This window comes from Rana temporaria, chromosome 8 (genome assembly GCF_905171775.1).
Source record: "Rana temporaria chromosome 8, aRanTem1.1, whole genome shotgun sequence".
Taxonomy (NCBI): domain Eukaryota; kingdom Metazoa; phylum Chordata; class Amphibia; order Anura; family Ranidae; genus Rana; species Rana temporaria.
Window position 1 is genome coordinate 183698869 of NC_053496.1, and position 23368 is coordinate 183722236.

At 46.4% G+C, this 23368-nt stretch overlaps 3 protein-coding genes across 5 annotated transcripts in view; all 3 read right to left on the reverse strand.

The window, feature by feature from the left end:
• LOC120909571 overlaps positions 1-7272 on the reverse strand; it is a 21103-nt gene extending 13831 nt beyond the window's left edge. For all 3 annotated transcript variants that reach the window (XM_040321336.1, XM_040321335.1, XM_040321338.1), the window contains exons 1-3: positions 7161-7272; positions 6880-7086; positions 5923-6114 (exon numbers count right to left, since the gene is read on the reverse strand). In XM_040321336.1, coding sequence (XP_040177270.1) covers positions 5923-6114; positions 6880-7086; positions 7161-7256 — 495 coding nt within the window. In that variant the 5' untranslated portion in view covers positions 7257-7272. The remainder of the gene's footprint in view (positions 1-5922; positions 6115-6879; positions 7087-7160) is intronic.
• On the reverse strand, positions 171-17720 carry LOC120909564 (gastrula zinc finger protein XlCGF26.1-like). Its single transcript, XM_040321327.1, has 2 exons — positions 16120-17720; positions 171-266 (listed from the first exon to the last, which is right to left on the reverse strand). The coding sequence occupies exon 1, from the start codon at positions 17688-17690 to the stop codon at positions 16143-16145; it is 1548 nt and encodes a 515-aa protein (XP_040177261.1). The 5' UTR covers positions 17691-17720; the 3' UTR covers positions 171-266; positions 16120-16142.
• A 350-nt stretch (positions 17721-18070) lies between these two features.
• On the reverse strand, positions 18071-21998 carry LOC120909575 (uncharacterized protein PF11_0207-like). Its single transcript, XM_040321342.1, has 5 exons — positions 21887-21998; positions 21486-21812; positions 21192-21395; positions 20911-21102; positions 18071-18252 (listed from the first exon to the last, which is right to left on the reverse strand). Exons 1-5 carry the CDS (start codon positions 21980-21982, stop codon positions 18106-18108), a joined length of 966 nt encoding a protein of 321 aa, XP_040177276.1. The 5' UTR covers positions 21983-21998; the 3' UTR covers positions 18071-18105.
• Between the last annotated feature and the right edge of the window lie 1370 nt (positions 21999-23368).

Genomic DNA, 23368 nt, shown 5'->3' on the forward strand with positions numbered 1-23368 from the left:
TCCCCCCGACCAGTATTTGCTCTGGGAGCGCTCCGCACACTTTCGCTGTGTAGAAAAAAATCCTTGCACCGACCCCGCATACAACTGCCAAGCTCCATGTTTGAACCCCCTCATCACCATCATGTTTTTTACATTTCACAAAAAATAAAATGAAGTCACATCGGGGCGTCTACTTTCCAATATGGCGGTTTTCGTACAGCCCGGCATTTTTATTTTATAAACAGAAAATAAGATGTACAGCTAAATATAATTTATATAGAAGACATTTCCCGCACTCAGGAAACTAATACTACTGGGGGGCTGTGTGGGTTCTCTGATGTCTCATAACATTACACTTCTGTGAGAAACATTCCCCGCACTCAGGGCAGGAGTGAGGCTTCTCTCTGGTGTGAGATCTTTGGTGTCTGACAAGATCCGATTTCCATGGATAACATTTCCCGCACTCAGGGCAGGCGTACGGCTTCTCCCTGGTGTGAGATTTCTGATGCTGGACAAGATCCGATTTCTCTGCATAACATTTCCCGCACTCAGGGCAGGAGTGTGGCTTCTCCTTGATGTGAGATTTCTGATGCCGGACAAGACCCGATTTCTCTGCATAACATTTCCCGCACTCAGCGCAGGAGTGCGACTTCTCCTTGAAGTGAGATTTCTGATGCCGGACAAGATCCGATTTCTCTGCATAACATTTCCCGCACTCAGGGCAGGAGTGTGGCTTCTCCTTGATGTGAGATTTCTGATGCCGGACAAGACCCGATTTCTCTGCATAACATTTCCCGCACTCAGCGCAGGAGTGCGACTTCTCCTTGAAGTGAGATTTCTGATGCTGGACAAGATCCGATTTCTCTGCATAGCATTTCCCGCACTCAGGGCAGGAGTGTGGCTTCTCCTTGATGTGAGATTTCTGATGCCGGACAAGATTCGATTTCTCTGCATAACATTTCCCGCACTCAGGGCAGGAGTGCGACTTCTCCTTGAAGTGAGATTTCTGATGTTTGCTTAGACTATATTTGTTTAGATAACATTTCCCGCACTCAGAACAGGGAAGTGGCTGTCTCGTCGTATGTCGTGCAATATGGTGTTTATTAGCCTCACCCTTATTTGTAAAACTTTTATCACAGTCAGGACAGTCATACGGCTTCTCGCCCGTATGAGACCTCAGATGCACATCAAGCCAGCGCTTTTTTAAAAAACATTTCCCGCACTCGGGGCAGCCATGCGGCCTCTCCCCTGTGTGACTTCTTATATGATCATTAAGAACTGATTTCAGTCTAAAACATTTTCCGCATTCGGGGCAGACATGCGGCTTCTCACCAGTGTGCAGTCTCAGATGAACAGAAAGACTTGTCTTCTTTGGAAATTGTTTTCCGCACTCAGGACAGGCATACGGCATATCCCCCGTGTGAATTCTTTGATGTAAAACAAGTCCTTCCTTACTTACAAAATAATTCCCGCACTCAGAGCAGACATACGGCAGATCCCCCCTGTGAGATCTTTGATGTATTACAAGTTGTGATTTCCGTGAGAAATATTTCCCGCACTCAGGGCAGGAATACGGCTTCTCCCCCGTGTGACATTTTATATGATCATTAAGATTTGTTTTCAGTCTAAAACATTTTCCACACTCTGGACAGGCATACGGCTCCTCCCCCGTGTGACACCTTAGATGTAGATCAAGTCTTGATTTCAGTGAGAAACATTTCCCGCACTCAGGGCAGGGAAACGGCTTCTTCCCGGTGTGAGTTTTTTCATGCATAGCAAGTGTGTAATTCTGCGAGAAACATTTGCCGCACTTAAGGCAGGAAAACGGCTTCTCGCCCGTGTGAGACCTAAGATGTTTGACCAGCTGTGCTTTATGTAGAAAACATTTCCCGCACTCAGAACAGGTATGAAGCCCGTCCTCCCTGTGAGTTCCCTGATGTAAAAAAAGAGCTAAACCGGAGCTAAAACTTTTCTCACACTGAGAACAGGGAAATGTCTCCTCCCCCTGAATCCCGGCCCCACCCCTGACAGTACGAGGTTGCTCAGAGTCGGAGGGATTCGGTGGTCTATCCACACTGTGAAGTCCTCCATCCATAGTGGAGCTCATTGTCTTTTCTCCTCCACAATCTCCTGTGATGTCCTCATCTTCCATTTTACAACCTGGAGATAAAGTGAGACGATCCTTTGAGGGTTTCTCCATGGCGTGTCCTGGAAAAATAGAAAAACATCATCAATAGATCTGAGAGGGTTAGTTCACTTCCATCAAGATTCCATCTGGATCAGGTAGATATGAGTGAGGAGGAGATGTTCTCTGTGGAGGTCCCAACCAGCTGGGACGCTTCCCCCCATCAAAGAACCTTTGGTCCTCCTTCCAGATCACTTCTACATTTACACAGCCTTGTCAGAAGAGCAGGAACCAATGGGGACTGGGAGGGGCGTGCTCTTTACACAACCACAAGCCTAGGCACTAGGTCATGTGATCTCTGATAGACAAGAGGGGCAAAGTTCAGACTTGCAGACCCTTTACCATAGAACAAGTGACCATAGGCCTAGGCTTCTGGTGATATGCAGCACTTGGGAGCGAACAGCAGTATTTTCTCCTGCAAAGATCAGTGTTTCGGTCTTTGTTACGTATCATCCCGACAAGACTGGTAATAGAGTTTTATGGTAACATTTATCTAGAAGTCTTCTGGAAGAAGAGGGACCAACCTAAGAAAGGCTCAATCTGTGTTATCATATCTGTGCTATTGTAACTAGGAGTGACACACAACCTAATACTGCCAACTGAACCCCAGGACGGGTATCAGTACAGGGGGGGACCATTATCAACCTATTATTGGCCGATATCACTCAGCTCCCGCCCTACTCTAGACCAAACAGTGAGCAGTAGCAGAGCAGAGATAAGAGAAGAATATATTGTGGCTCACCTGTGCTGATCTCTGTAGGAGTGTCCTCCTCTATGAATGTCCTCGTCATTCCAGCCTCCTCCATAGACTGCTGATCATCCCTCACATACGTCTCTTTTTCTTCACCCTAAACCAACAGAATGGCAGCAAAAGAAAAGGTTTTCATACTTTTTGTATTCAAAAACAGTCGGGTTATGCTGCCGACTACAGGAGGTCGAGACGTCCAAAAGCAGTGCAACTAAAAAAGGGGTGAACAGCCAGTGGTCGGCCCAAAAGGGACTGGGAACTATCAAAAAGAATAACCCACAAATCTGAACCAGAAGAGACAACCCTTCAAGACAAGAGAAGTTGCCAATGACCAATGGAAGGCCACAGAGAATCAACCTGATGCTCAGACCTGGATAGAAAAGATCACAGCCAAGGGGGATGATTCCACCCCTAAGGAACGACGAGCCTCATCCAGCAAGAGGCTCTGAAACCAAAAACCCATCAAAATTGGTGGAACTAGAGAACTACTCGAGAGGTAGAAATCAACTAACATGTCATGGTCAACAGATGAATAAAACACAGGGAATGGAAGACCTTGTCCTTCCATCCAGGTTATACTAGAGGTTGAGACACTTTCAAAACAGACACATTTTAAGTAATCCCCCAATAACCCCAATTCTACAGAGTATGCCTTTGTTTTTTGGAAAAGCAGTACCAAGGGCAAAACCAGAAAACACAAACGTTTGGGATTTGTGTCCCTCAATGGACTTCAAGAATGAGATGTTATGGTAAACATAAAAAGTAAAAATTGCCCACAGGACTATGCGAGGCTCAAAGATGTTATGATAAGTTGAGGGTGGTTATGGTGTCCATTGAGGGAGGCAGGAATTCAGATACAATCGGGACATCCAAAAGCAGTCCAACCAGTCAGGGAGGGAATGTTCCATAAGAAGGCCTCATGTACACTTGCTTCAAAATGTGGCATTGGACACACTTTTTGTACAGCACTCTGAATGCCAACCAAAGCTCCAGTCTCTAAATAAAATGGTGACCTTATAGTCCTGGTCACACGTTGTGTTTGCTTTGCTTCAAAAATGAAGGGCTAGGTCCTTATTGGAGTAGAAGAGGAGAAACTGGTGCCAGATGACCCTATAGATCAGGGAGCTCCTCTGAAGAGGAGGGCATCTGAGGGGCATCTGGTACCATGAAGCATTTAAAAGTATCCAGAGTTATCCTAAAGCTGGCAACAGGAGTGCAGATGGAGTATCATTTCAAAAGTCAAGTCCCTTTTTGGACAGGAAAATGGGTTCCAGGGTGTGTGGAACTCAGGAGGACCTGGGAAGATACAGTAACCTGTGCAATAGCACAAGAATGATAATGGGGGGCAACTGAATGAGGGTCTTTGTTACTAGGTGGCTCCACCTTTGTGTCCGTCAGAAAGCTCCTTTATCACACCATAATCATCACCATCTTTTTTATACTCTTCTCTAATTACACTATTATAGTCCTAGAGGTTTGTACTTCAAGTATATAACAAGACATTGTCTGGGAACCCAACAATCAGGGCTATAGGCTTAGTGGTCATGGTGTTGTTGCCTTCAGGTTCCCCAACCTTATTGGGAATCTTCTGAACCCAACAGTCAGAGCTACAGGCCTGTTGGCCATTGTCTTGCTGCCCTAAGGTTTTCCAACAAGGTTGGGAATCTTCTGAACCTAATGCCGCGTACACACCATCACTTTATGTGATGAAAAAAAACGACACTTTATGTGAAGTAAAAAATGACGTTTTTGAAACTTCAATTTTCAAAGACGAAGTTGCCTACACACCATCGTTTTCTCACAATGATCTTGCAAAGCGAGGTTACGTTCCACCACGTTTTACCATTGAAGCTTGCTTCATAAGTAGCTTCTGGGCATGCGTGGATGAAAAAACGTCTTAGAAAACGACGTTTTTTGCTACACACGGTCAATTTCTGTGAAGTAAAAAGTGCACTTTTGAAAAACGACACATAAAATTGAAGCATGCTTCAATTTTTTTTGGTCGTTTTTTACAAGACATAAAACAACGTTTTCCCCCACACACGGTCAATTAAAGTGACGTTTTTAAAAACGTCATTTTTTTTCATCACATAAAGTGATGGTGTGTACGCGGCATAACAGTTAGGGCTACTTGCCTGATGGTCATGGTCTTGTTGTGTTCAGCTTCTCCAACCTTGTTGGGAATCAATAAACAAGAACATGCGGATGTGCGGAAAGTATAGTTTGTTGCTTGAGAACTAATAAGGGAGGCTCTGGGTTATCTTGCTCCATGTTAGTCTGGTATGTCTAAATAATGAGACTGTATTCTGGAAATGTAGAGTTTTGGAGATCCATGGTGCTAGATTATTAGGTTCGGCCGGCTTTATTGAGGAGCTTCATATGTTAATAAGATTCTTTGCATAAATTATCAAAATGGTATATATATTTATATATATATGTATGTATATATATATATATATATATAGTCGTGGCCCTTTGACCGAGAGATGTGGATCACATAAACACGCGACAAGACTTACAACATAAAGAGACCTGAAGTGTGCCTTGGTGGTCTGGTCGGTATGCCAAAAAAAGGGGGCATACCCAAGATAAGTAATGGGTAGTTGATGAAGGAGGATATGCAGAGAAGTGCCCTGAAAAAGGGAAGGGCAGGAGGGTATCGAATGCGCAGACTCACAAACATGAGGTGAGCTGGGAAGAGTCGGCCCAGTGACGTGTAGTATCGCGCACTGAACCAACAAAGAGATTGGGCAAGTACCCTCCGGGGTCCTCCCATACACTCAGGCCACCATATTGGCCTTCCTATATATATATATATATATATATATATATATATATATATCCTGAAATGTATACTATTTCGAACTTTCCTCTTTTTGCCACATATATGGGTTCAATAGACTCAGATGATATTTCCAACCACACAGTGGCCTGGATTCTTCTACAACATCCATTGTAGGAAACATACTTGTGTATAAATCAGAACTACCAAATATCTTTCATCGTCTACCTGATAAAGTCTTGCGTAGTTGTGATCTTCCTGCCTGGAATGTCTTGGCCTCTTTGGGGGATCTCTATGGCTGGATGACTCCACCATGGTGTCCTGGAACAGATCTTTGTTAACTTCCTCAATCACCCCGTCATCATCCTTCTCTTGTATCTCTTCATTAACATCAACTGTAGGAACATTCAGGTTCCCACTCTGAATAGATAATAAAAATGACATCAATGGTAACAATGCAGATAATGTACAGATCCTAATGATACTATCAGTGATTGTTCCTCATCTACCTGATGATGGTGAGGGATGGTGTGACCTTCCTGTGTGGAATCCAGAGGATGGGGACATCCCTCTAGGGGGGTCCTGTCATTAGGTGGCTCCATCATATCCTTGTGTCCTTCGGAAAGCTTCTCCATCACACTACACTCCTCATCCTCTTCTTTTATCTCTTCTTTTATCTCTTCTTTTATCTCTTCTTTAACCTCAACTTCAGAATCTCTCAGGTTTCCACTCTGAATAGATAATAAAAATGACATCAATGGTAACAATGCAGATAATGTACAGATCCTAATGATACTATCAGTGATTGTTCCCCATCTACCTGATGATGGTGGGGGATGGTGTGACCTTCCTGTGTGGAATCCCGGGAATACAGAGGACAGGGACATCTCTCTGGTGGGTTCCCGGTATTAGGTGGTTCAATTGTGACATCCGCTTGTCCTTCCAAAAACTCTGTCATCACACCAGACTTCTCATCCCCCTCTATATGTTCTTCTTTAACAAGATTATCATCTCTGAGGTTTCCACTCTGAAAATACAATAGGACATTTTTTTAATAAAACAAACTTATGTATAAATCGTAACTATAATCTTTGCGGTTTCCACTCTGAATGTATAATAAAACATTTAGTATAACAAACATACAGGTGTATAAATCATAACTACCAATAATTGTTCCCCATCTACCTGATGATGGTGGGGGATGGTGTGACCTTCCTGTGTGGAATCCCGGGAATACAGAGGACGGGGACATCTCTCTGGTGGGTTTGTGTTGGTAGGTGGATCCATAATATTCTTATGTCCTTCTGAAGGTTCCTCCACCACATCATCTTCCTCCTCTTTATACTCTTCTTTAATATCGATATTTATATCCTTGATATTTTCATTGGTGATCTATAAGGAAACATTCATTGTGACACATATGCTTGAATAAAAATCATAACTACTGATAATTGTTCATCACCTACCTGATCATGTTGTACGTTGTCATTCTCTTCATGTGTGTCCATCATGACGTCCTTGTAGAGATCCTTGTGTCCTTCTAAATACTCCCACTCCTCCATGGAGAAATAGACAGTGACATCCTGACACCTTATAGGAACCTGACACACACAATGATACAGTCACCATCCAGACACACCCCTTGTCTGTTACTGGATAATGTCCCAGAATTCCCAGAATCCTCCTCACCTCTCCTGTCAGCAGCTCCATCATCTTCTTGGTGACTTCTAGAATCTTCTCCATGTTGTGTCTCTCAGGTTTTAGGGAGTCACATGGAGGCATTGTGATGGTCATATGATCACCTGACTTCACAAGAGGAAATCTCTGTATTGGAGAACCAATAGGAATATCACGTTAGAATCCCAGAATCCTCCTCACCTCTCCGGTCAGGTCTGTGTTTTATTAATAGAGATAAGAGTGATGTCATGTGACCTCCCAGAATCCTCCTCACCTCTCCGGTCAGGTCTGTGTATTATTAATAGAGATAAGAGTGATGTCATGTGACCTCCCAGAATCCTCCTCACCTCTCCGGTCAGGTCTGTGTTTTATTAATAGAGATAAGAGTGATGTCATGTGATCTCCCAGAATCCTCCTCACCTCTCCGGTCAGGTCTGTGTTTTATTACTAGAGATAAGAGTGATGTCATGTGACCTCCCAGAATCCTCCTCACCTCTCCGGTCAGGTCTGTGTTTTATTAATAGAGATTAAAGTGATGTCATGTGACCTCCCAGAATCCTCCTCACCTCTCCGGTCAGGTCTGTGTTTTATTAATAAAGATAAGAGTGATGTCATGTGACCTCCCAGAATCCTCCTCACCTCTCCGGTCAGGTCTGTGTTTTATTAATAGAGATAGAGTGATGTCATGTGACCTCCCAGAATCCTCCTCACCTCTCCGGTCAGGTCTGTGTTTTATTAATAGAGATAAGAGTGATGTCATGTGACCTCCCAGAATCCTCCTCACCTCTCCGGTCAGGTCTGTGTTTTATTAATAGAGATAAGAGTGATGTCATGTGACCTCCTAGAATCCTCCTCACCTCTCCAGTCAGCAGGCAGATGATCTCCAGGGCGAGGTTTAGTATCCTCTCGGTCATATCACTCTGATCCTCCTCCATCCTCATTGGTCATGTGATCTATATGTGTTTTTCTGTAGAGGAATAGTGGAGAATTATTTGCATTGTATTGTTTTTTACAATATTAGGATGCAATGGTTAATGCAAAGTCAATAGAAATATTGAAAGTCAGTTTTGCTCATTGTTGGAGTGGACCAGGAGATCGGCACTCGCCAGTCGAAACAGTTTCTGAAGAAGGCTTCAGCCGGCACTGGAGCTCTGTGTTCCCGTACCGTGTCCCATACCTGTCCTGTAATTATGAAATCAGCAGGAGGAGCCACAGATGTGGATGACCAGGAGATCGGCATCAGGGCTCCGTTCAGAGAGGTAAGATTTTACCTTTACGGGGAAAACTTTTATTTGGGTTTTTACGTTTGGTCAAGCTTTCCTGATTTACGGTCTTAGTATTTTTAGTTTAATACGTGAAATTATCTGATGGAATACTGAGAGCGATATAAACATTTTGGGCTGTAAAATAGTATATGTATTTATCTGTGTGTAATTCACACTGAAAAGAGGAACACTTAAAGATGGACACAGCAATTTGGTTCCTAATAATGGACAATGATGAGAGTTATGATCTAATAATATCTTATTACCTCCTCTGCTCCCAGCTCCAGCAACGTCGTCTCGAAATTTCCATCTGACTCACCTCTCACCCGAAACTTCCTGTCTCTACCTGACATCACTTCCTGTCTGCCATAAAGACTTCCTGTCTAGGTACAAGTGAGATTACCATCTTGTGGAGCTCAGAGGAACTGCACCCCTGAGAAACATCTCGTAGTATGAACAACGGCCTTGTGCTGTATGGGGCCAGATTCTCAGTCAGCGGCGTATCTTTGCCCCGGGCGTAGGGTTGCCACCTCATCCCTTTAAACCAGAACACATATTAATTACACAGGTTCTGTGGCTGATTAAGGTGGTAATTAAACTCACCTGGTGCCATATCTGCATTACATTAGCCACAGAACATGTGTAATCCATATGTATTCGGGATTAAAGGGATGAGGTGGCAACCCTACCCGGGCGTAACGTATCCGATTTACGTTCCGCCTCCGCAACTTAGACGGGCAAGTGCTGTATTCTCAAAGCACTTGCTCCATAAGTTGCGGCGGTGTAGCGTAAATCGGCCAGCGTAAGCCTGCCTAATTCAAATTTGGATCAGGGGGGTGTGTTTTATGTAAAACTACTGTGACCCGACGTGATTGACGTTTTTGCGGAACGGCGCATGCACCATTCGTGGAATTTCCCAGTGTGCATTGCTCCAAAGTACGCCGCAAGGACGTCATTGGTTTCGACGTGAACGTAAATGACGTCCAGCCCCATTCACGGACGACTTACGCAAACAACGTAACTTTTTCAAATTTCGACGCGGGAACGACGGCCATACTAAACATTGGTACGCCGCACTTATGCCTCATATAGCAGGGGCAACTATACGCCGGGAAAAGCCTAACGTAAACGTCGTAACTTTACTGCGTCGGCCGCGCGTACGTTCGGGAATTCGCTTATCTAGCTAATTTGCATACTTAACGCGGAATTCGACTGAAGCGCCACCTAGCGGTCAACAAAAAAATGCAGTAAAGATCCGACGGCGTAAGAGACTTACGCCTGTCAGACCTAATGGATATCTATGCGTAACCGATTCTAAGAATCAGGCGCATAGATACGACGGGTCGGATTAGGACTTATGGCACTGCACCGTCGTAAGTCCTTTCAGAATCTGGCCCTATATTCTTATGCTTGGGGTCGCCTCCATTCCCACCAAGGTGGGTATAAATACACTTACCAGCCACTTTATTAGGTACACCTGTTCAATTGCTTGGTAACACAAATTGCTATTCAGCCAATCAACTCATTACATTTAGGCATCTGAATGTGGTCAAGACGACTTGCTGAAGTTTAAACCGAACATCAGAATGGAGAAGAAAGGGGATTTAGCCCAGGTTCACACTGGGTACGATTTGCTTCGATTTGAGATGCGATTTCACATGTGAAATCGCATCTCAATTCGGCGGCATTTGTCGGCAATGGCCCCCGTCCTAATCGGTGCGACGCTGCATCTGTGGCGCTGCATCGATTTCAAAAAGTAGTTCCTGTACTACTTTTTGCTATTTCGGGGCCGCGATTCACATTGACATCTGTGCAGAAACCTGCACAGATGTCTCTTAAATCGCGGCCGAAATCGGGACTGCCAGCGGGAGTGAAATCGTGCGAGTTCAGCTGAACTCGCACGATTTCACTCCCGCAGATCAGTGTGAACCAGGGCTTAAGTGACTTTGAACGTGCGGAATTCTGGGGAAATGTGAAAATATCCAGTAAGTGGCAGAAAATGCCTTGTTGAGGAGAATGAGCAGAGTAGTTCAAGATGATAGAAAGGCAACAGTAACTAAAATAACCCCTCGTTACACCCAAGGCATACAGAATACCATCTCTGAACGCACAACACATTGAACCTTGAAGCAGATGGGCTACAGCCGCAGAAGACCACACCGGGTGCCACTCCTGTCAGCTAAGAACTGGAAACCGAGGCTACAAATTTGCAGAGGCTCCCCAAAATTGGACAATAGAAGTTTGAAAAAGGCCTTGTATCCCAATTTGGCTTCTGAGGTCCTGAAGTCTGACTGCGACCCAGATATAAGATGTGTTAAGGGACTAGGGTAACCAGATGGTTAACTAGACCTAGCTCACATTAATACCAGGCCCTTCAGGTCTGAATTTTAATGGGCAAGCATAAGCATACAGACTAGCTAATCTACCGAGAACCTTCATCTACCCTCAGCTGGTACCCTGCTGTGGGTCTATGTGAAGAGACAGTACCATATATGGCTAAAGTGTCTTTGCAAGTGCGTGTGGCTGTATAAAATAGACTAACATAGTGCTGGCCAAGTCTTGGAAGGTCTGCAGGGTGTAAGCAGTGTAGCACCAACTGACCCCCAAAGGTTAGTGCAGGGCTCGACAAAATCTGGGTGCCCGGTCGCAACTGCGACAAGAAATTGTGACCTGGCGCCTGGGGAAGCTTAGGCCTGCAGAGAACCGCAAAGCCGTGGTGTCAGGGCACTAACCTTTCACGGTCACATTCCCCAGTTGGCTCTGGGTGGAATCGAACCCAGGACCTCTCCATTGCTGGTCCAGGTCTTTGCCTCTGAGCCACTGCTCAGTGTTATTCGTCTTGCTGTCCGTTGGAGCCTGGTTCTGAACCTGTGCTACTTTGGACCAATCAGTGGCCTGAGCGGCCTATTTAAGCCAGCCCCTTCCTCCTTGCAAATTGCTGGTTCGTTGTCAGTGTTTGGAGTGTTTGCTACTGGAAACCTTGTCTGTGGATATCCTGTTTACCTGACCTTGGCTTGCTCTCTGGATTGCTGCTCTCCCCAACCCTGTGACCCCGGCTTGAAATTTGGACTGTCTGACTTCTCTACCCCTGACCTTGGCTTTGAACTTCGGATACCCTACCTGCTCCAACCCCTGACCTCGGCTTGTTCTCTGGATTACTCTTCAGTCATGTTCCTGTTTGAGCACCTTCTGTTTGCTTCTGAACAGCCTCCAGTGAGCTTCGGCTATCCAGTTCCCGGTTCACCTTGGATTCCCTCCTGCCACTGGACCCGGTGCCTCATGGTGCGTCCTTCCTTCTGTCTCAAACCCCAGCGGGTGGATCGCATCGAGTCGCAAAGGTGAGCCGCCCTTGGCATCTCGGCCTCGATAAGTAACGTTCCTGACACGTGGCCTCAATTACCGGCCGGCGCGGGGCACGATTGCGGCGGGCCCGCGCCCGCTGGTAATTGAGGCCGCGACTTTGCGGCCTTCACAGAAGGAAGCTTAGGCCTGCAGAAGGCCGCAAAGCAGTGTAGCACCAACTGACCCCCAAAGGTTAGTGGGATACCTATGAGACAGAATGGGCTAGAATTTCACCTCTAGGTGTAGTCCTCTACAATAGTGGAGCAATATGTGGGAGGGTACAGGCTACCCATGAACAAGCAGACTCCAGAAAAGGCCAAACCAAAGTACTTCTAGTCTTCCCAGATAGAAAACCTTGACGCTGACCCGGCATTCCCAACTTTAGACATGGGCGCCCTCAATAAATTAGTTTTGTTCCGTATTAGCCGCTAATTCGTATTTCGTGTCCGAAATTTAATTTGTATTCGTTCGAAATACGAATATTCGTTAAATTTTCATAAAATTACGAACATTCGTTATGATGAATTTAAAAAGCAAACCCAGGAAGTCAGCAGTGCTGCCGACTTCCTGGGTTTGCTTTTTAAGTTCATCATAACGAATGTTCGTAAGTTTTACGAAAAGTTAAGGAATGAAAATTTGTATTCAATCCAAATTGAATTTCGGACACGAATTACGAACTAACGGGCTACAAACAAACCCGGGCAGGAACAGCACAGGGATGGTGGGAGCCCCTCATAATGAGCACAGCACAAGGATGGTGGGAGCCCCTCATAATGAGCACAGCCCCAGAAGGAAGTCAGCACAGGGATGGTGGGAGCCCCTCATAATGAGCACAGCACAAGGATGGTGGGAGCCCCTCATAATGAGCACAGCCCCAGAAGGAAGTCAGCACAGGGATGGTGGGAGCCCCTCATAATGAGCACAGCACAAGGATGGTGGGAGCCCCTCATAATGAGCACAGCCCCAGAAGGAAGTCAGCACAGGGATGGTGGGAGCCCCTCATAATGAGCACAGCCCCAGGAGGAAGTCAGCACAGCACAAGGATGGTGGGAGCCCCTCATAATGAGCACAGCCCCAGAAGAAAGTCAGCACAGGGATGGTGGGAGCCCCTCATAATGAGCACAGCACAAGGATGGTGGGAGCCCCTAATAATGAGCACAGCCCCAGGAGGAAGTCAGCACAGCACAGGGATGGTGGGAGCCCCTCATAATGAGCACAGTATAAGGATGGTGGGAGCCCCTCATAATGAGCACAGCCCCAGGAGGAAGTCAGCACAGCACAGGGATGGTGGGAGCCCCTCATAATGAGTCGACGATGGCCATTGTTTTGAATATGAATTTTCGTTGAATGTTCGTTAACTTTATTACGAGGGGCTCCCACCATCCCTGTGCTGTGCTGACTTCCTGGTTTTGCTTATTCATCATAACGAATGTTCGTTAACTTTTCGTAACAATTTCGTTATAATGAATAAGGAATCCCAGGAAGTCAGCACAGCACAGGGATGGTGGGAGCCCCTCATAATGAAGTTAACGAGCATTCGACGAAAATTCGTATTCAATCCAACGGCAGTCGTCGAATCATTATGAGGGGCTCCCACCATCCCTGTTCTGTACGGACTTCCTCCTGGGGCTGTGCTCATTATGAGGGGCTCCCACCATCCCTGTGCTGACTTCCTCCAGGGTCTGTAACCCTGCTGTGCTCATTATGAGGGGCTCCCACCATCCCTGTGCTGTGCTCATTATGAGGGGCTCCCACCATCCCTGTGCTGACTTCCTCCTGGGGCTGTACCCCTGCTGTGCTCAATATGAGGAGCTCCCACCATCCCTGTGCTGACTTCCTCCTGGGGCTGTACTCATGAGGGGCTCCCACCATCCCTGTGCTGACTTCCTCCTGGGGCTGTACCCCTGCTGTGCTCAATATGAGGGGCTCCCACCATCCCTGTGCTGTGCTCAATATGAGGGGCTCCCACCATCCCTGTGCTGACTTCCTCCTGGGGCTGTACTCATGAGGGGCTCCCACCATCCCTGTGCTGACTTCCTCCAGGGTCTGTACCCCTGCTGTGCTCATTGTGAGGGGCTCCCACCATCCCTGTGCTCATTATGAGGGGCCCCCACCATCCATGTGCTCATTATGAGGGGCTCCCACCATCCCTGTGCTCATTATGAGGGGCCCCCACCATCCCTGTGCTCATTATGAGGGGCTCCCACCATCCCTGTGCTGTGCTCATTATGAGGGGCTCCCACCATCCCTGTGCTGTGCTCATTATGAGGGCCCCCACCATCCCCGTGCTCATTATGAGGGGATCCCACCATCCCTGTGCTGTGCTCATTATGAGGGGCTCCCACCATCCCTGTGCTGTGCCGACTTTCTCCTGGGGCTGTACCCCTGCTGTGCTCAATATGAGGAGCTCCCATCATCCCTGTGATGTGCTGACTTCCTGGGTTTGTTTATTCATCATAACTTTTCGTAACAATTACGAACATTCGTTAACGAACATTCGACCCGTTCTGTAAGATATTTGGATCCGAAATTCGTCAACGAAATTTCGTATTTCGTAAAATTCGGAAGCATCAGAATTGCTACGCTTCCGAATTTTACGAAATACGAAATTTCGTTGCCGAATTTCGGAAGATCAAAGCTTTTTTGGCCCCTCAAGACATCTGGAGGTCCTTCATGACCCCTTTCAAAGTGTTTTATTTTCTGCAAGTACATCTGAGTGGCTCTGTACATTGCAGTGCACTGAGTCGATCTGAGTGGCTCTGTATCTTGTAGTGTACCAAATCAATCTGAGTGGCTCTGTACATTGCAGTGCACTGAGTCGATCCGAGTGGCTCTGTATCTTGCGCTGCACTGAAAAGAGCCGAGTGTCTCTGTACCTTTCAGTGTACAGAGTAAATCCGAGTAGCTCTGTACCTTGCAGTGCACCGAGTGGATCTGAGTGGCTCTGTACCAAATCAATCTGAGTGGCTCTGTACATTGCAGTTTATCAAGTCAATAAGAGTAGCTCTGTACCGTGTCAATCTGAGTGGCTCCGTACCTTGCAGTGTACCAAGTTAATCCAAGTGGCTCCGTACCTTGCGCTGCACCTAATAGATCTGAGTGTCTCTGTACCTTGCAGTGTACCGAGACAATCCAAGTAGCCCTGTACCTTGCAGTGCACTGATCCGATCTGAATGGCTCTGTACCTTGCAGTGCACCAAATCGATCCGAGTGGCTCTGTACCTTGAAGTGTACCCAAATCAATCTGCGTGGCTCTGTACATTGCAGTGTACCAAATCAATCAGAGTGGCTCTGTACCGTGTCAATCTGAGTGGCTCCATACCTTGCAGTGTACCAAGTGGCTCCGTACCTTGCAGTGTACCGAGTTAATCCAAGTGACTCTGTACCTTGCGCTGCACCTAATAGATCTGAGTAGCCCTGTACCTTGCAGTGCACCGATTCGATCCGAATGGCTCTGTACCTTGTCAATCTGAGTGGCTCTGTACTTTGAAGTGCACCAAATCGATCCGAGTGGCTCTGTACTTTGTCAATCTGAGTGGCTCTGTACCTTGCAGTGTACCGAGTCGATCTGAGTGGCTCTGTACCTTGCAGTGTACAGCAATTGGTATCAATTTTTTTTAACCCTTTCACCACCCCCCCCCCTTTCTGTACACCCGATTATCAGCATGTCTCTTTATGTGACCATATATTAACCTCCCTTGTCCTGCACATTGACCCCTTCACCTCCTCCCCCTCTCTGTGTATGACCCATAGCATAAGGCTGCTCAGTCAACCATCTTAGTGTGCCAGGAGGAGGGGGGGGGTCTGAACCCCCAGCCACTTGCTGGGAATTCGTATTAGTAACCCCTTCCCCGCCGCCTGTCCCCCACCAGTATTTGCTCTGGGAGCGCTCCGCACACTTTCGCTGTGTAGATAAAAATCCTTGCACCGACCCCGCATACAACTGCCAAGCTTCATGTTTGAACCCCCCTCATCACTATCATGTTTTTTACATTTCACAAAAATTAAAATAAAATGAAGTAAAATCGGAGGTGTCTACTTTCCAATATGGGGGTTTTCGTACGGCCCGACATTTTTATTTTATAAACAGAAAATAAGATGTACAACAAAATATATTTTAAATATTTTAAATAGAAGACATTTCCCGCACTCAGGAAACTAATACTACTGGGGGGCTGTGTGTGTTCTCCTATGTCTGGTAAGACGACTCTTATGTGAGAAGCTTCTCCCACACTCAGGACAGGAGTACGGCTTCTCCTTGGTGTGAGTTCTTTGGTGAATGACAAGATACGATTTCCGTGAAAAACATTTCCCGCACTCAGGGCAGGAGTTCTCCCTGGTGTGAGATTTCTGATGCTGGACAAGATCCGATTTCGCTGCATAACATTTCCCGCACTCAGGGCAGGAGAACGGCTTCTCGGGGATGTGAGATCTCTGATGTTTGATAAGACCATATTTGCTTAGATAACATTTCCCGCACTCAGGGCAGGAGTGCGGCTTCTCCCCTGCGTGATATTTTTGATGTTGGACAAGATTTGATTTATTTAGATAACATTTCCCGCACTCAGAACAGGAAAACGGCTGTCTCGTCGTATGGCGTATAATACGGTGTCTAGTAGCCTCAGCCTTACGTGGAAAACTTTTCCCACACTCAGGACAGCAATAAGGCTTCTCGCCCGTGTGAGACCTCTGATGCATTTCAAGTTTGCGCTTTTTTGAAAAACATTTCCCGCACTCGGGGCAGCCGTACGGCTTCTCCCCTGTGTGACCTGTTATATGCTCATTAAAACCTGATTTCAGTCTAAAACATTTTCCGCATTCGGGGCAGACATGCGGCTTCTCACCAGTGTGCAGTCTCAGATGAATATAAAGCTGCGACTTGTCCGGGAAACGTTTTTCGCACTCAGGACAGGCATACGGCTTCTCCCCCGTGTGAGTTCTTTGATGTAAAACAAGTCCTCGTTGACTTACAAAACATTTCCCGCACTCGGGGCAGGGAGACGACTTCTCCCCGGTGTGAGATCTTTGATGTAGATCAAGTTTTGATTTCTGTGAGAAACATTTCCCGCACTCAGGGCAGAGATACGGCTTTTCCCCTGTGTGAGATTTTATATGATTATTAAGATTTGCTTTCTGTTTATAACATTTTCCACACTCTGGGCAGGCATACGGCTCCTCCCCCGTGTGACATCTTTGATGTATAGCAAGACTTGATTTCAGTGAGAAACCTTTCCCGCACTCAGGGCAGGAAAACGGCTTCTCCCCGGTGTGAGCGCTTTGATGCATAACAAGCTTGGAATTCGCAGAGAAACATTTCCCGCACTGAAGGCAGGAAAACGGCTTCTCGCCCGTGTGAATTCTCTGATGTGTGACCAGTTTTGCTTTATGTAGAAAATATTTGCCGCACTCAGAACAGGTATGAAGTCCGTCCTCCCTGTGAGTTCCCTGATGTAAAAAAAGAGCTAAACCGGAGCTAAAACTTTTCTCACACTGAGAACAGGGAAATGTCTTCTCCCCCTGAATCCCGGCCCCATCCCTCACAGTACGAGGTTGCTCAGAGTCAGAGGGATTCCATGGTCTATCCACACTGTGAAGTCCTCCATCCATAGTGGAGCTCATTGTCTTTTCTCCTCCACAATCTCCTGTGATGTCCTCATCTTCCATTTTACAACCTGGAGATAAAGTGAGACGATCCTTTGAGGGTTTCTCCATGGCATGTCCTGGAAAAATAGAAAAACATCATCAATAGATATGAGAGGGTTAGTTCACTTCCATCAAGATTTCCTCTGGTCAGGTAGATATGAGTGAGGAGATGTTCTCTGTGGAGGTCCCAACCAGCTGGGACTCTTCCCCCCATCAAAGAACCTTTGGTCCTCCTCCCAGATCACTTCTACATTTACACAGCCTTGTCAGAAGAGCGGGAACCAATGGGGACTGGGAGGGGCGTGCTCTTTACACAAACGCAAACCTAGGCACTGGGTCATGTGATCTCTGATGGTCAAGAAGTTCAGACTTGTAGACCCTCAACCATAGAACAAGTAACCATAGGACTAGGCTTCTGTAGCTTTGTTTTGCTCCTTCTCTGGGCCAGTGAGCAGTAATAGAGCAGAGATAAGAGAAGAATATATTATGGCTCACCTGTGCTGATCTCTGTAGGAGTGTCCTCCTCTATGAATGTCCCAGTTATTCCAGCCTCCTCCATAGACTGCTGATCATCCCTCACATACGTCTCTTCTACTTCACCTTCAACTTCCGTGTTCATCAGATCTTCACCCTAAACCAACAGAATGGCAGCAAAAGAAAAGGTTTTCATACTTTTTGTATTCAAAAACAGGTTATACTGCTGCCTACAGGAGGTTGAGATGTCCAAAAGCTTTCCAACAGCCAGTGGTAGGCCCAAAAAGGGACTGGGAACTATCAAAAAGAATAACCCACAAATCTGAACCAGAAGAGACAACCCTTCAAGACAAGAGAAGTTGCCAATGACCAATGGAAGGCCACAGACAATCAACCTGATGCTCAGACCTGGATAGAAAAGATCACAGCCATGGGGGATGACTCCACCCGAAGGAACACCGAGCCTTAATCAGCAAGAGGCTATGAAACAAAAAACCCATCAAAATTGGTGGAACTAGAGAACTAACCGAGAGGAAGAAATCAACTAACATGTCATGGTCAACAGATAAATAAAACACAGGGAATGGAAGACATTGTCCTTCAATCCAGGTTATACTAGAGGTTGGGACACTTTCAAAACCGAAACATTTTAAGCAATCCCCCATATAACCCCGCCTCTACCAAGTATGCCTTCGTTTTTTGGAAAAGCAGTACTAAGGGCAAAACCAGAAAACACAAACGTTTGGGATTTGTGTCCCTCAATGGACTTTAAGAATGAGATGTTATGGTAAACATAAAAAGCAAAAATTGCCCACAGGACTTTGCGAGGCTCAAAGATTTTATGATAAGTTGAGGGTGGTTATGGTGTCCATTGAGGGAGGCAGGAATTCAGATACAATCGGGACATCCAAAAGCAGTCCAACCAGTCAGGGAGGGAATGTTCCATAAGAAGGCCTCATGTACACTTGCTTCAAAATGTGGCATTGGACACACTTTTTGTACAGCACTCTGAATGCCAACCAAAGCTCCGGTCTCTAAATAAAATAGTGACCTTATAGTCCTGGCCACACGTTGTTTGCTTCAAAAATGCAGGGCTAGGTCCTTATTAAAGTAGAAGGCCAGAAGCTGGGTCCAGATGACCCTGTAGATCAGGGAGCTCTTCTAAAAAGGAGGGCATCTGAGGGGCACCTGGTACTAAGAAGCATTTAAAAGTATCCAGAGATACCGAGTTAGGCCGCGTACATACAATCGGAATTTCCGACAACAAATGTTCGATGTGAGCTTTTGGTCGGATATTCCGACCGTGTGTAGGCTCCATCGGACATTTGCTGTGGAAATTTCCGACAACAAATGTTTTGAGAGCTGGTTCAAAACAAAAGTTCTTGTCGGAAATTTCGATCGTGTGTTTCCAATTCCGACGCACAAAAATCCTACGCATGTTCGCAATCAATTTCGACGCATGCTGGGAATCTTCTTAGAACATTCGAAAGACACCATGAGCCGACAGATTCGACCTTAATTCGGATTTTAGGACAAATGCATTTTTTAACGAAACAACATCTCGTACGAAAGCGAAATTCTGAAACAAAATATTTCAGCGTGCACATGTCTTGTCTTTATTACTACGTGGCTCCATCCTTGTGTCCCTGAGAAAGCTCCTTTATCACACTATACTCATCACCATCTTTTTTATACTCTTCTCTAGGTTTCCACTTCAAGTATATATAATAAGACATTGTTGGGGAGTTCTGAACCCAACAGTCAGGGCTATAGGCCTGGTGGTCATGGTCTTGTTGCCCTCAGCTTCTCCAACCTTTTTGGGAATCTTCTGAACCCAACAGTCAGGGTGACAGTCTTGTTGGTCATTGTCTAGGTGCCCTCAGCTTCTCCAACCTTGTTGGGAATCTTCTAAACCCAACAGTTATGTCTACAGGCCTGGTGGTCATGGTCTTTATGCCCTCAGCTTTTTTCTAACCTTGTTGGGAATCTTCTGAACCCAACAATCAGGCTTACAGGCCTGATGGTCATGGTCTTCTTGTGCTCAGCTTTTCCAACCTTGTTGGGAATCATCTGGACCCAACAGTTATGGCTATAGGCCTGGTGGTCATGGTCTTGTTGCCATCAGCTTCTCCAACCTTGTTGGGAATCATCTGGACCCAACAGTTATGGCTATAGGCTTGGTGGTCATGGTCTAGTTGCATACAACTTCTCCAAAGTTGTTGGGAAACTTCTGAACCCAACAGTCAGGGTGACAGGCCTGGTGGTTATGGTCTTGTTGTGCTCAGCTTCTCCAACCTTGTTGGGAATCTTTTGAACCCAACAGTCAGAGTTACAGGCTTGTTGGTCATGGTTTTGTCGTGATCAGCTTCTCCAACCTTGTGGGGAATCATCTGGACCCAACAGTGAGGCTTAAAGGCTTGGTGGTCATGGTCTTGTTGCCCTCAGCTTCTACAACCTTGTTGGGAATCTTCTGAACCTAACAGTCAGGGTTACAGACTTGGTGGTCATGGTCTTGTTGTGCTCAGCTTCTCCAACCGTGTTGGGAATCAATAACCAAGAACATGTGGATGTGCGAAAAGAATAGTTTGTTGCATGAGAACTAATAAGAGAGGCTCTGGGTTATCGTGTTTAAAGTGAGCGTGTTATGTCTAAATAATGAGACTGTATTCTGGAAATGTAGCGTTTTGGAGATCCATGGAGCTACATAATTGTGTTTGGCCGGCACCACACAGTGGTCTGGATTCTTCTACAACATCTATTGTAGGAAACATGCTTTTGTATAAATCATAACTACCAAATATCATTCATCACCTACCTGATAAAATCTTGCGTAGTTGTGATCCTCCTGCCTGGAATGTCTTGGCCTCTTTGGGGGATCTCTATGGCTGGATGACTCCACCATGGTGTCCTGGAACAGATCTTTGTTAACTTCCTCAATCACCCCGTCATCATCCTTCTCTTGTATCTCTTCATTAACATCAACTGTAGGAACATTCAGGTTTCCACTCTGAATATATAATAAAAATGACATCAATGGTAACAATGCAGATAATGTACAGATCCTAATGATACTATCAGTGATTGTTCCTCATCTACCTGATGATGGTGAGGGATGGTGTGACCTTCCTGTGTGGAATCCCGGGAATACAGAGGACGGGGACATCTCTCTGGTGGATTGCTGAAGCAGAATGTCTCCAACATTTTGGTATCAAACAAGTATTTGAGAAACTCAGACTCATCCATCACTTCATCCTCCTCTTTAATCTCTTCTCGAACATCAGGAACACTCAGGTTTCCACTCTGAATATATAATTAAAAATGACATCAATGGTAACAATGCAGATAATGTACAGATCCTAATGATACTATCAGTGATTGTTCCTCATCTACCTGATGATGGTGATGGATGGTGTGACCTTCCTGTGTGGAATGCCGGGAATACAGAGGATGGGGACATGTCTCTAGGGGGGTCCTGTCATTAGGTGGCTCCATCATATCCTTGTGTCCTTCAGAAAGCTTCTCTATCACACTACACTCCTCATCCTCCTCTTTTATCTCTTCTTTTATCTCTTCTTTTATCTCTGGTGGGTTTCTGGTACTAGGTGGATCCATAATATCCTTGTGTCCATCTGAAGGTTCCTCTACCACATCATCTTCCTCCTCTTTATACTCTTCTTTAATACCGATATTTATATCCTTGATGTTTTCATTGGTGATCTATAAGGAAACATTCATTGTGACACATATGCTTGAATAAAAATCATAACTACCGATAATTGTTCATCACCTACCTGATCATGTTGTACGTTGTCATCCTCTTCATGTGTGTCCATCATGACGTCCTTGTAGAGATCCTTGTGTCCTTCTAAATACTCCCACTCCTCCATGGAGAAATAGACAGTGACATCCTGACACCTTATAGGAACCTGACACACACAATGATACAGTCACCATCCAGACACACCCCTTGTCTGTTACTGGATAATGTCCCAGAATTCCCAGAATCCTCCTCACCTCTCCTGTCAGCAGCTCCATCATCTTCTTGGTGACTTCTAGAATCTTCTCCATGTTGTGTCTCTCGGGTTTTAGGGAGTCATTATCCGTTCAGAGAGGTAATGTCCCAGTACAGGCACCCCCCTCTCAGTACAGACACCCCCCCTCTCAGTACAGGCACCCCCCCTCTCAGTACAGACAACCCCTGGGGGGGGGGGGGGTGACTGTCTTTACTACTGGGGGGGGTGGGGGTGGGGGTGTCACTGTCTTTACTATTGGGAGGGGGGTGTCACTGTCTTTACTACCGGGGGGGGGGGTGTCACTGTCTTTACTACCGGGGGGGGGGGTGTCACTGTCTTTACTACCGGGGGGGGGGGGGGGGGTGTCACTGTCTTTACTACCGGGGGGGGGGGGGGGTGTCACTGTCTTTACTACTAACGGGGGGGGGGGGGGGTAATGTCTCAACTAACGGGGGGGGTGTGTCAATGTCTTTACTACTGGGGGGGGGGGTGTCACTGTCTCTACTACTGGGGGAGGGTTGTCACTGTCTTAACTACTGGGGGGGGGGGGTTTGTCACTGTCTTTACTACTGGGGCGGTGTCACTGTCTTTACTACTGGGGGGGTGTCACTGTCTTTACTACTGGGGGGGTGTCACTGTCTTTACTACTGGGGGGGTGTCTGCACTGAGGGGCGGGGTTACTGTTTTTACTACTGGGGGGTGTCTGCACTGACGGGGGGGTGTCTGTACTGAGGGGGGTCTGTACCGTTGGGGGTGTCTGTACTGAGGGAGGGGGGGTCTATACTGATGGAGGGGGTGACACCACTGCAGTGGGGAAGATGTGGATATTTCAGTGGGGGTGGGAAGAGATGTGGATATTACAGTGGGGGTGGGAAGAGATGTGGATATTACAGTGGGGGGGGGGGGTGGATGGTGGGCATCGGAGCTCCGTTCAGAGAGGTAAGAATTTACCTTTACGGGGGAAATTTTTTATTTTTTGATGTTTGGTCAAATTTTTCTGATTTACAGTCTTAGGGCCAGATTCACGTAGCTCAGCGGATCTATAGATCCGCTCGATCTACGTGAATTAAGATCCGCTCCCGCAAGTTTAGGAGGCAAGTGGCTAATTCACAAACCACTTACCTCCAAACTTGCGACGGCGGATCCTAAATCCCCCAGCGGAATTCAAATTCCGCGGCTAGGGGAGTGTACTATTTAAATCAGGTGCGTTCCCGCGCCGATTTAAATGCGCAGGCGCCGTCCGCGAAATTTCCCGGCGTG

Excerpts from the sequence above, each read along its gene's own strand:
- LOC120909564 (XM_040321327.1), bottom strand. The coding sequence starts at position 17,690 with ATGGAGAAACCCTCAAAGGATCGTCTCACTTTATCTCCAGGTTGTAAA.
- LOC120909575 (XM_040321342.1), bottom strand. The coding sequence starts at position 21,982 with ATGGAGGAGTGGGAGTATTTAGAAGGACACAAGGATCTCTACAAGGAC. Across the intron at positions 21,813-21,886 it reads ACAACGTACAACATGATCAG|ATCACCAATGAAAACATCAA; the intron begins GTAGGTGATGAA and ends GTTTCCTTATAG. Across the intron at positions 21,396-21,485 it reads CCATCCATCACCATCATCAG|AGTGGAAACCTGAGTGTTCC; the intron begins GTAGATGAGGAA and ends TTATATATTCAG.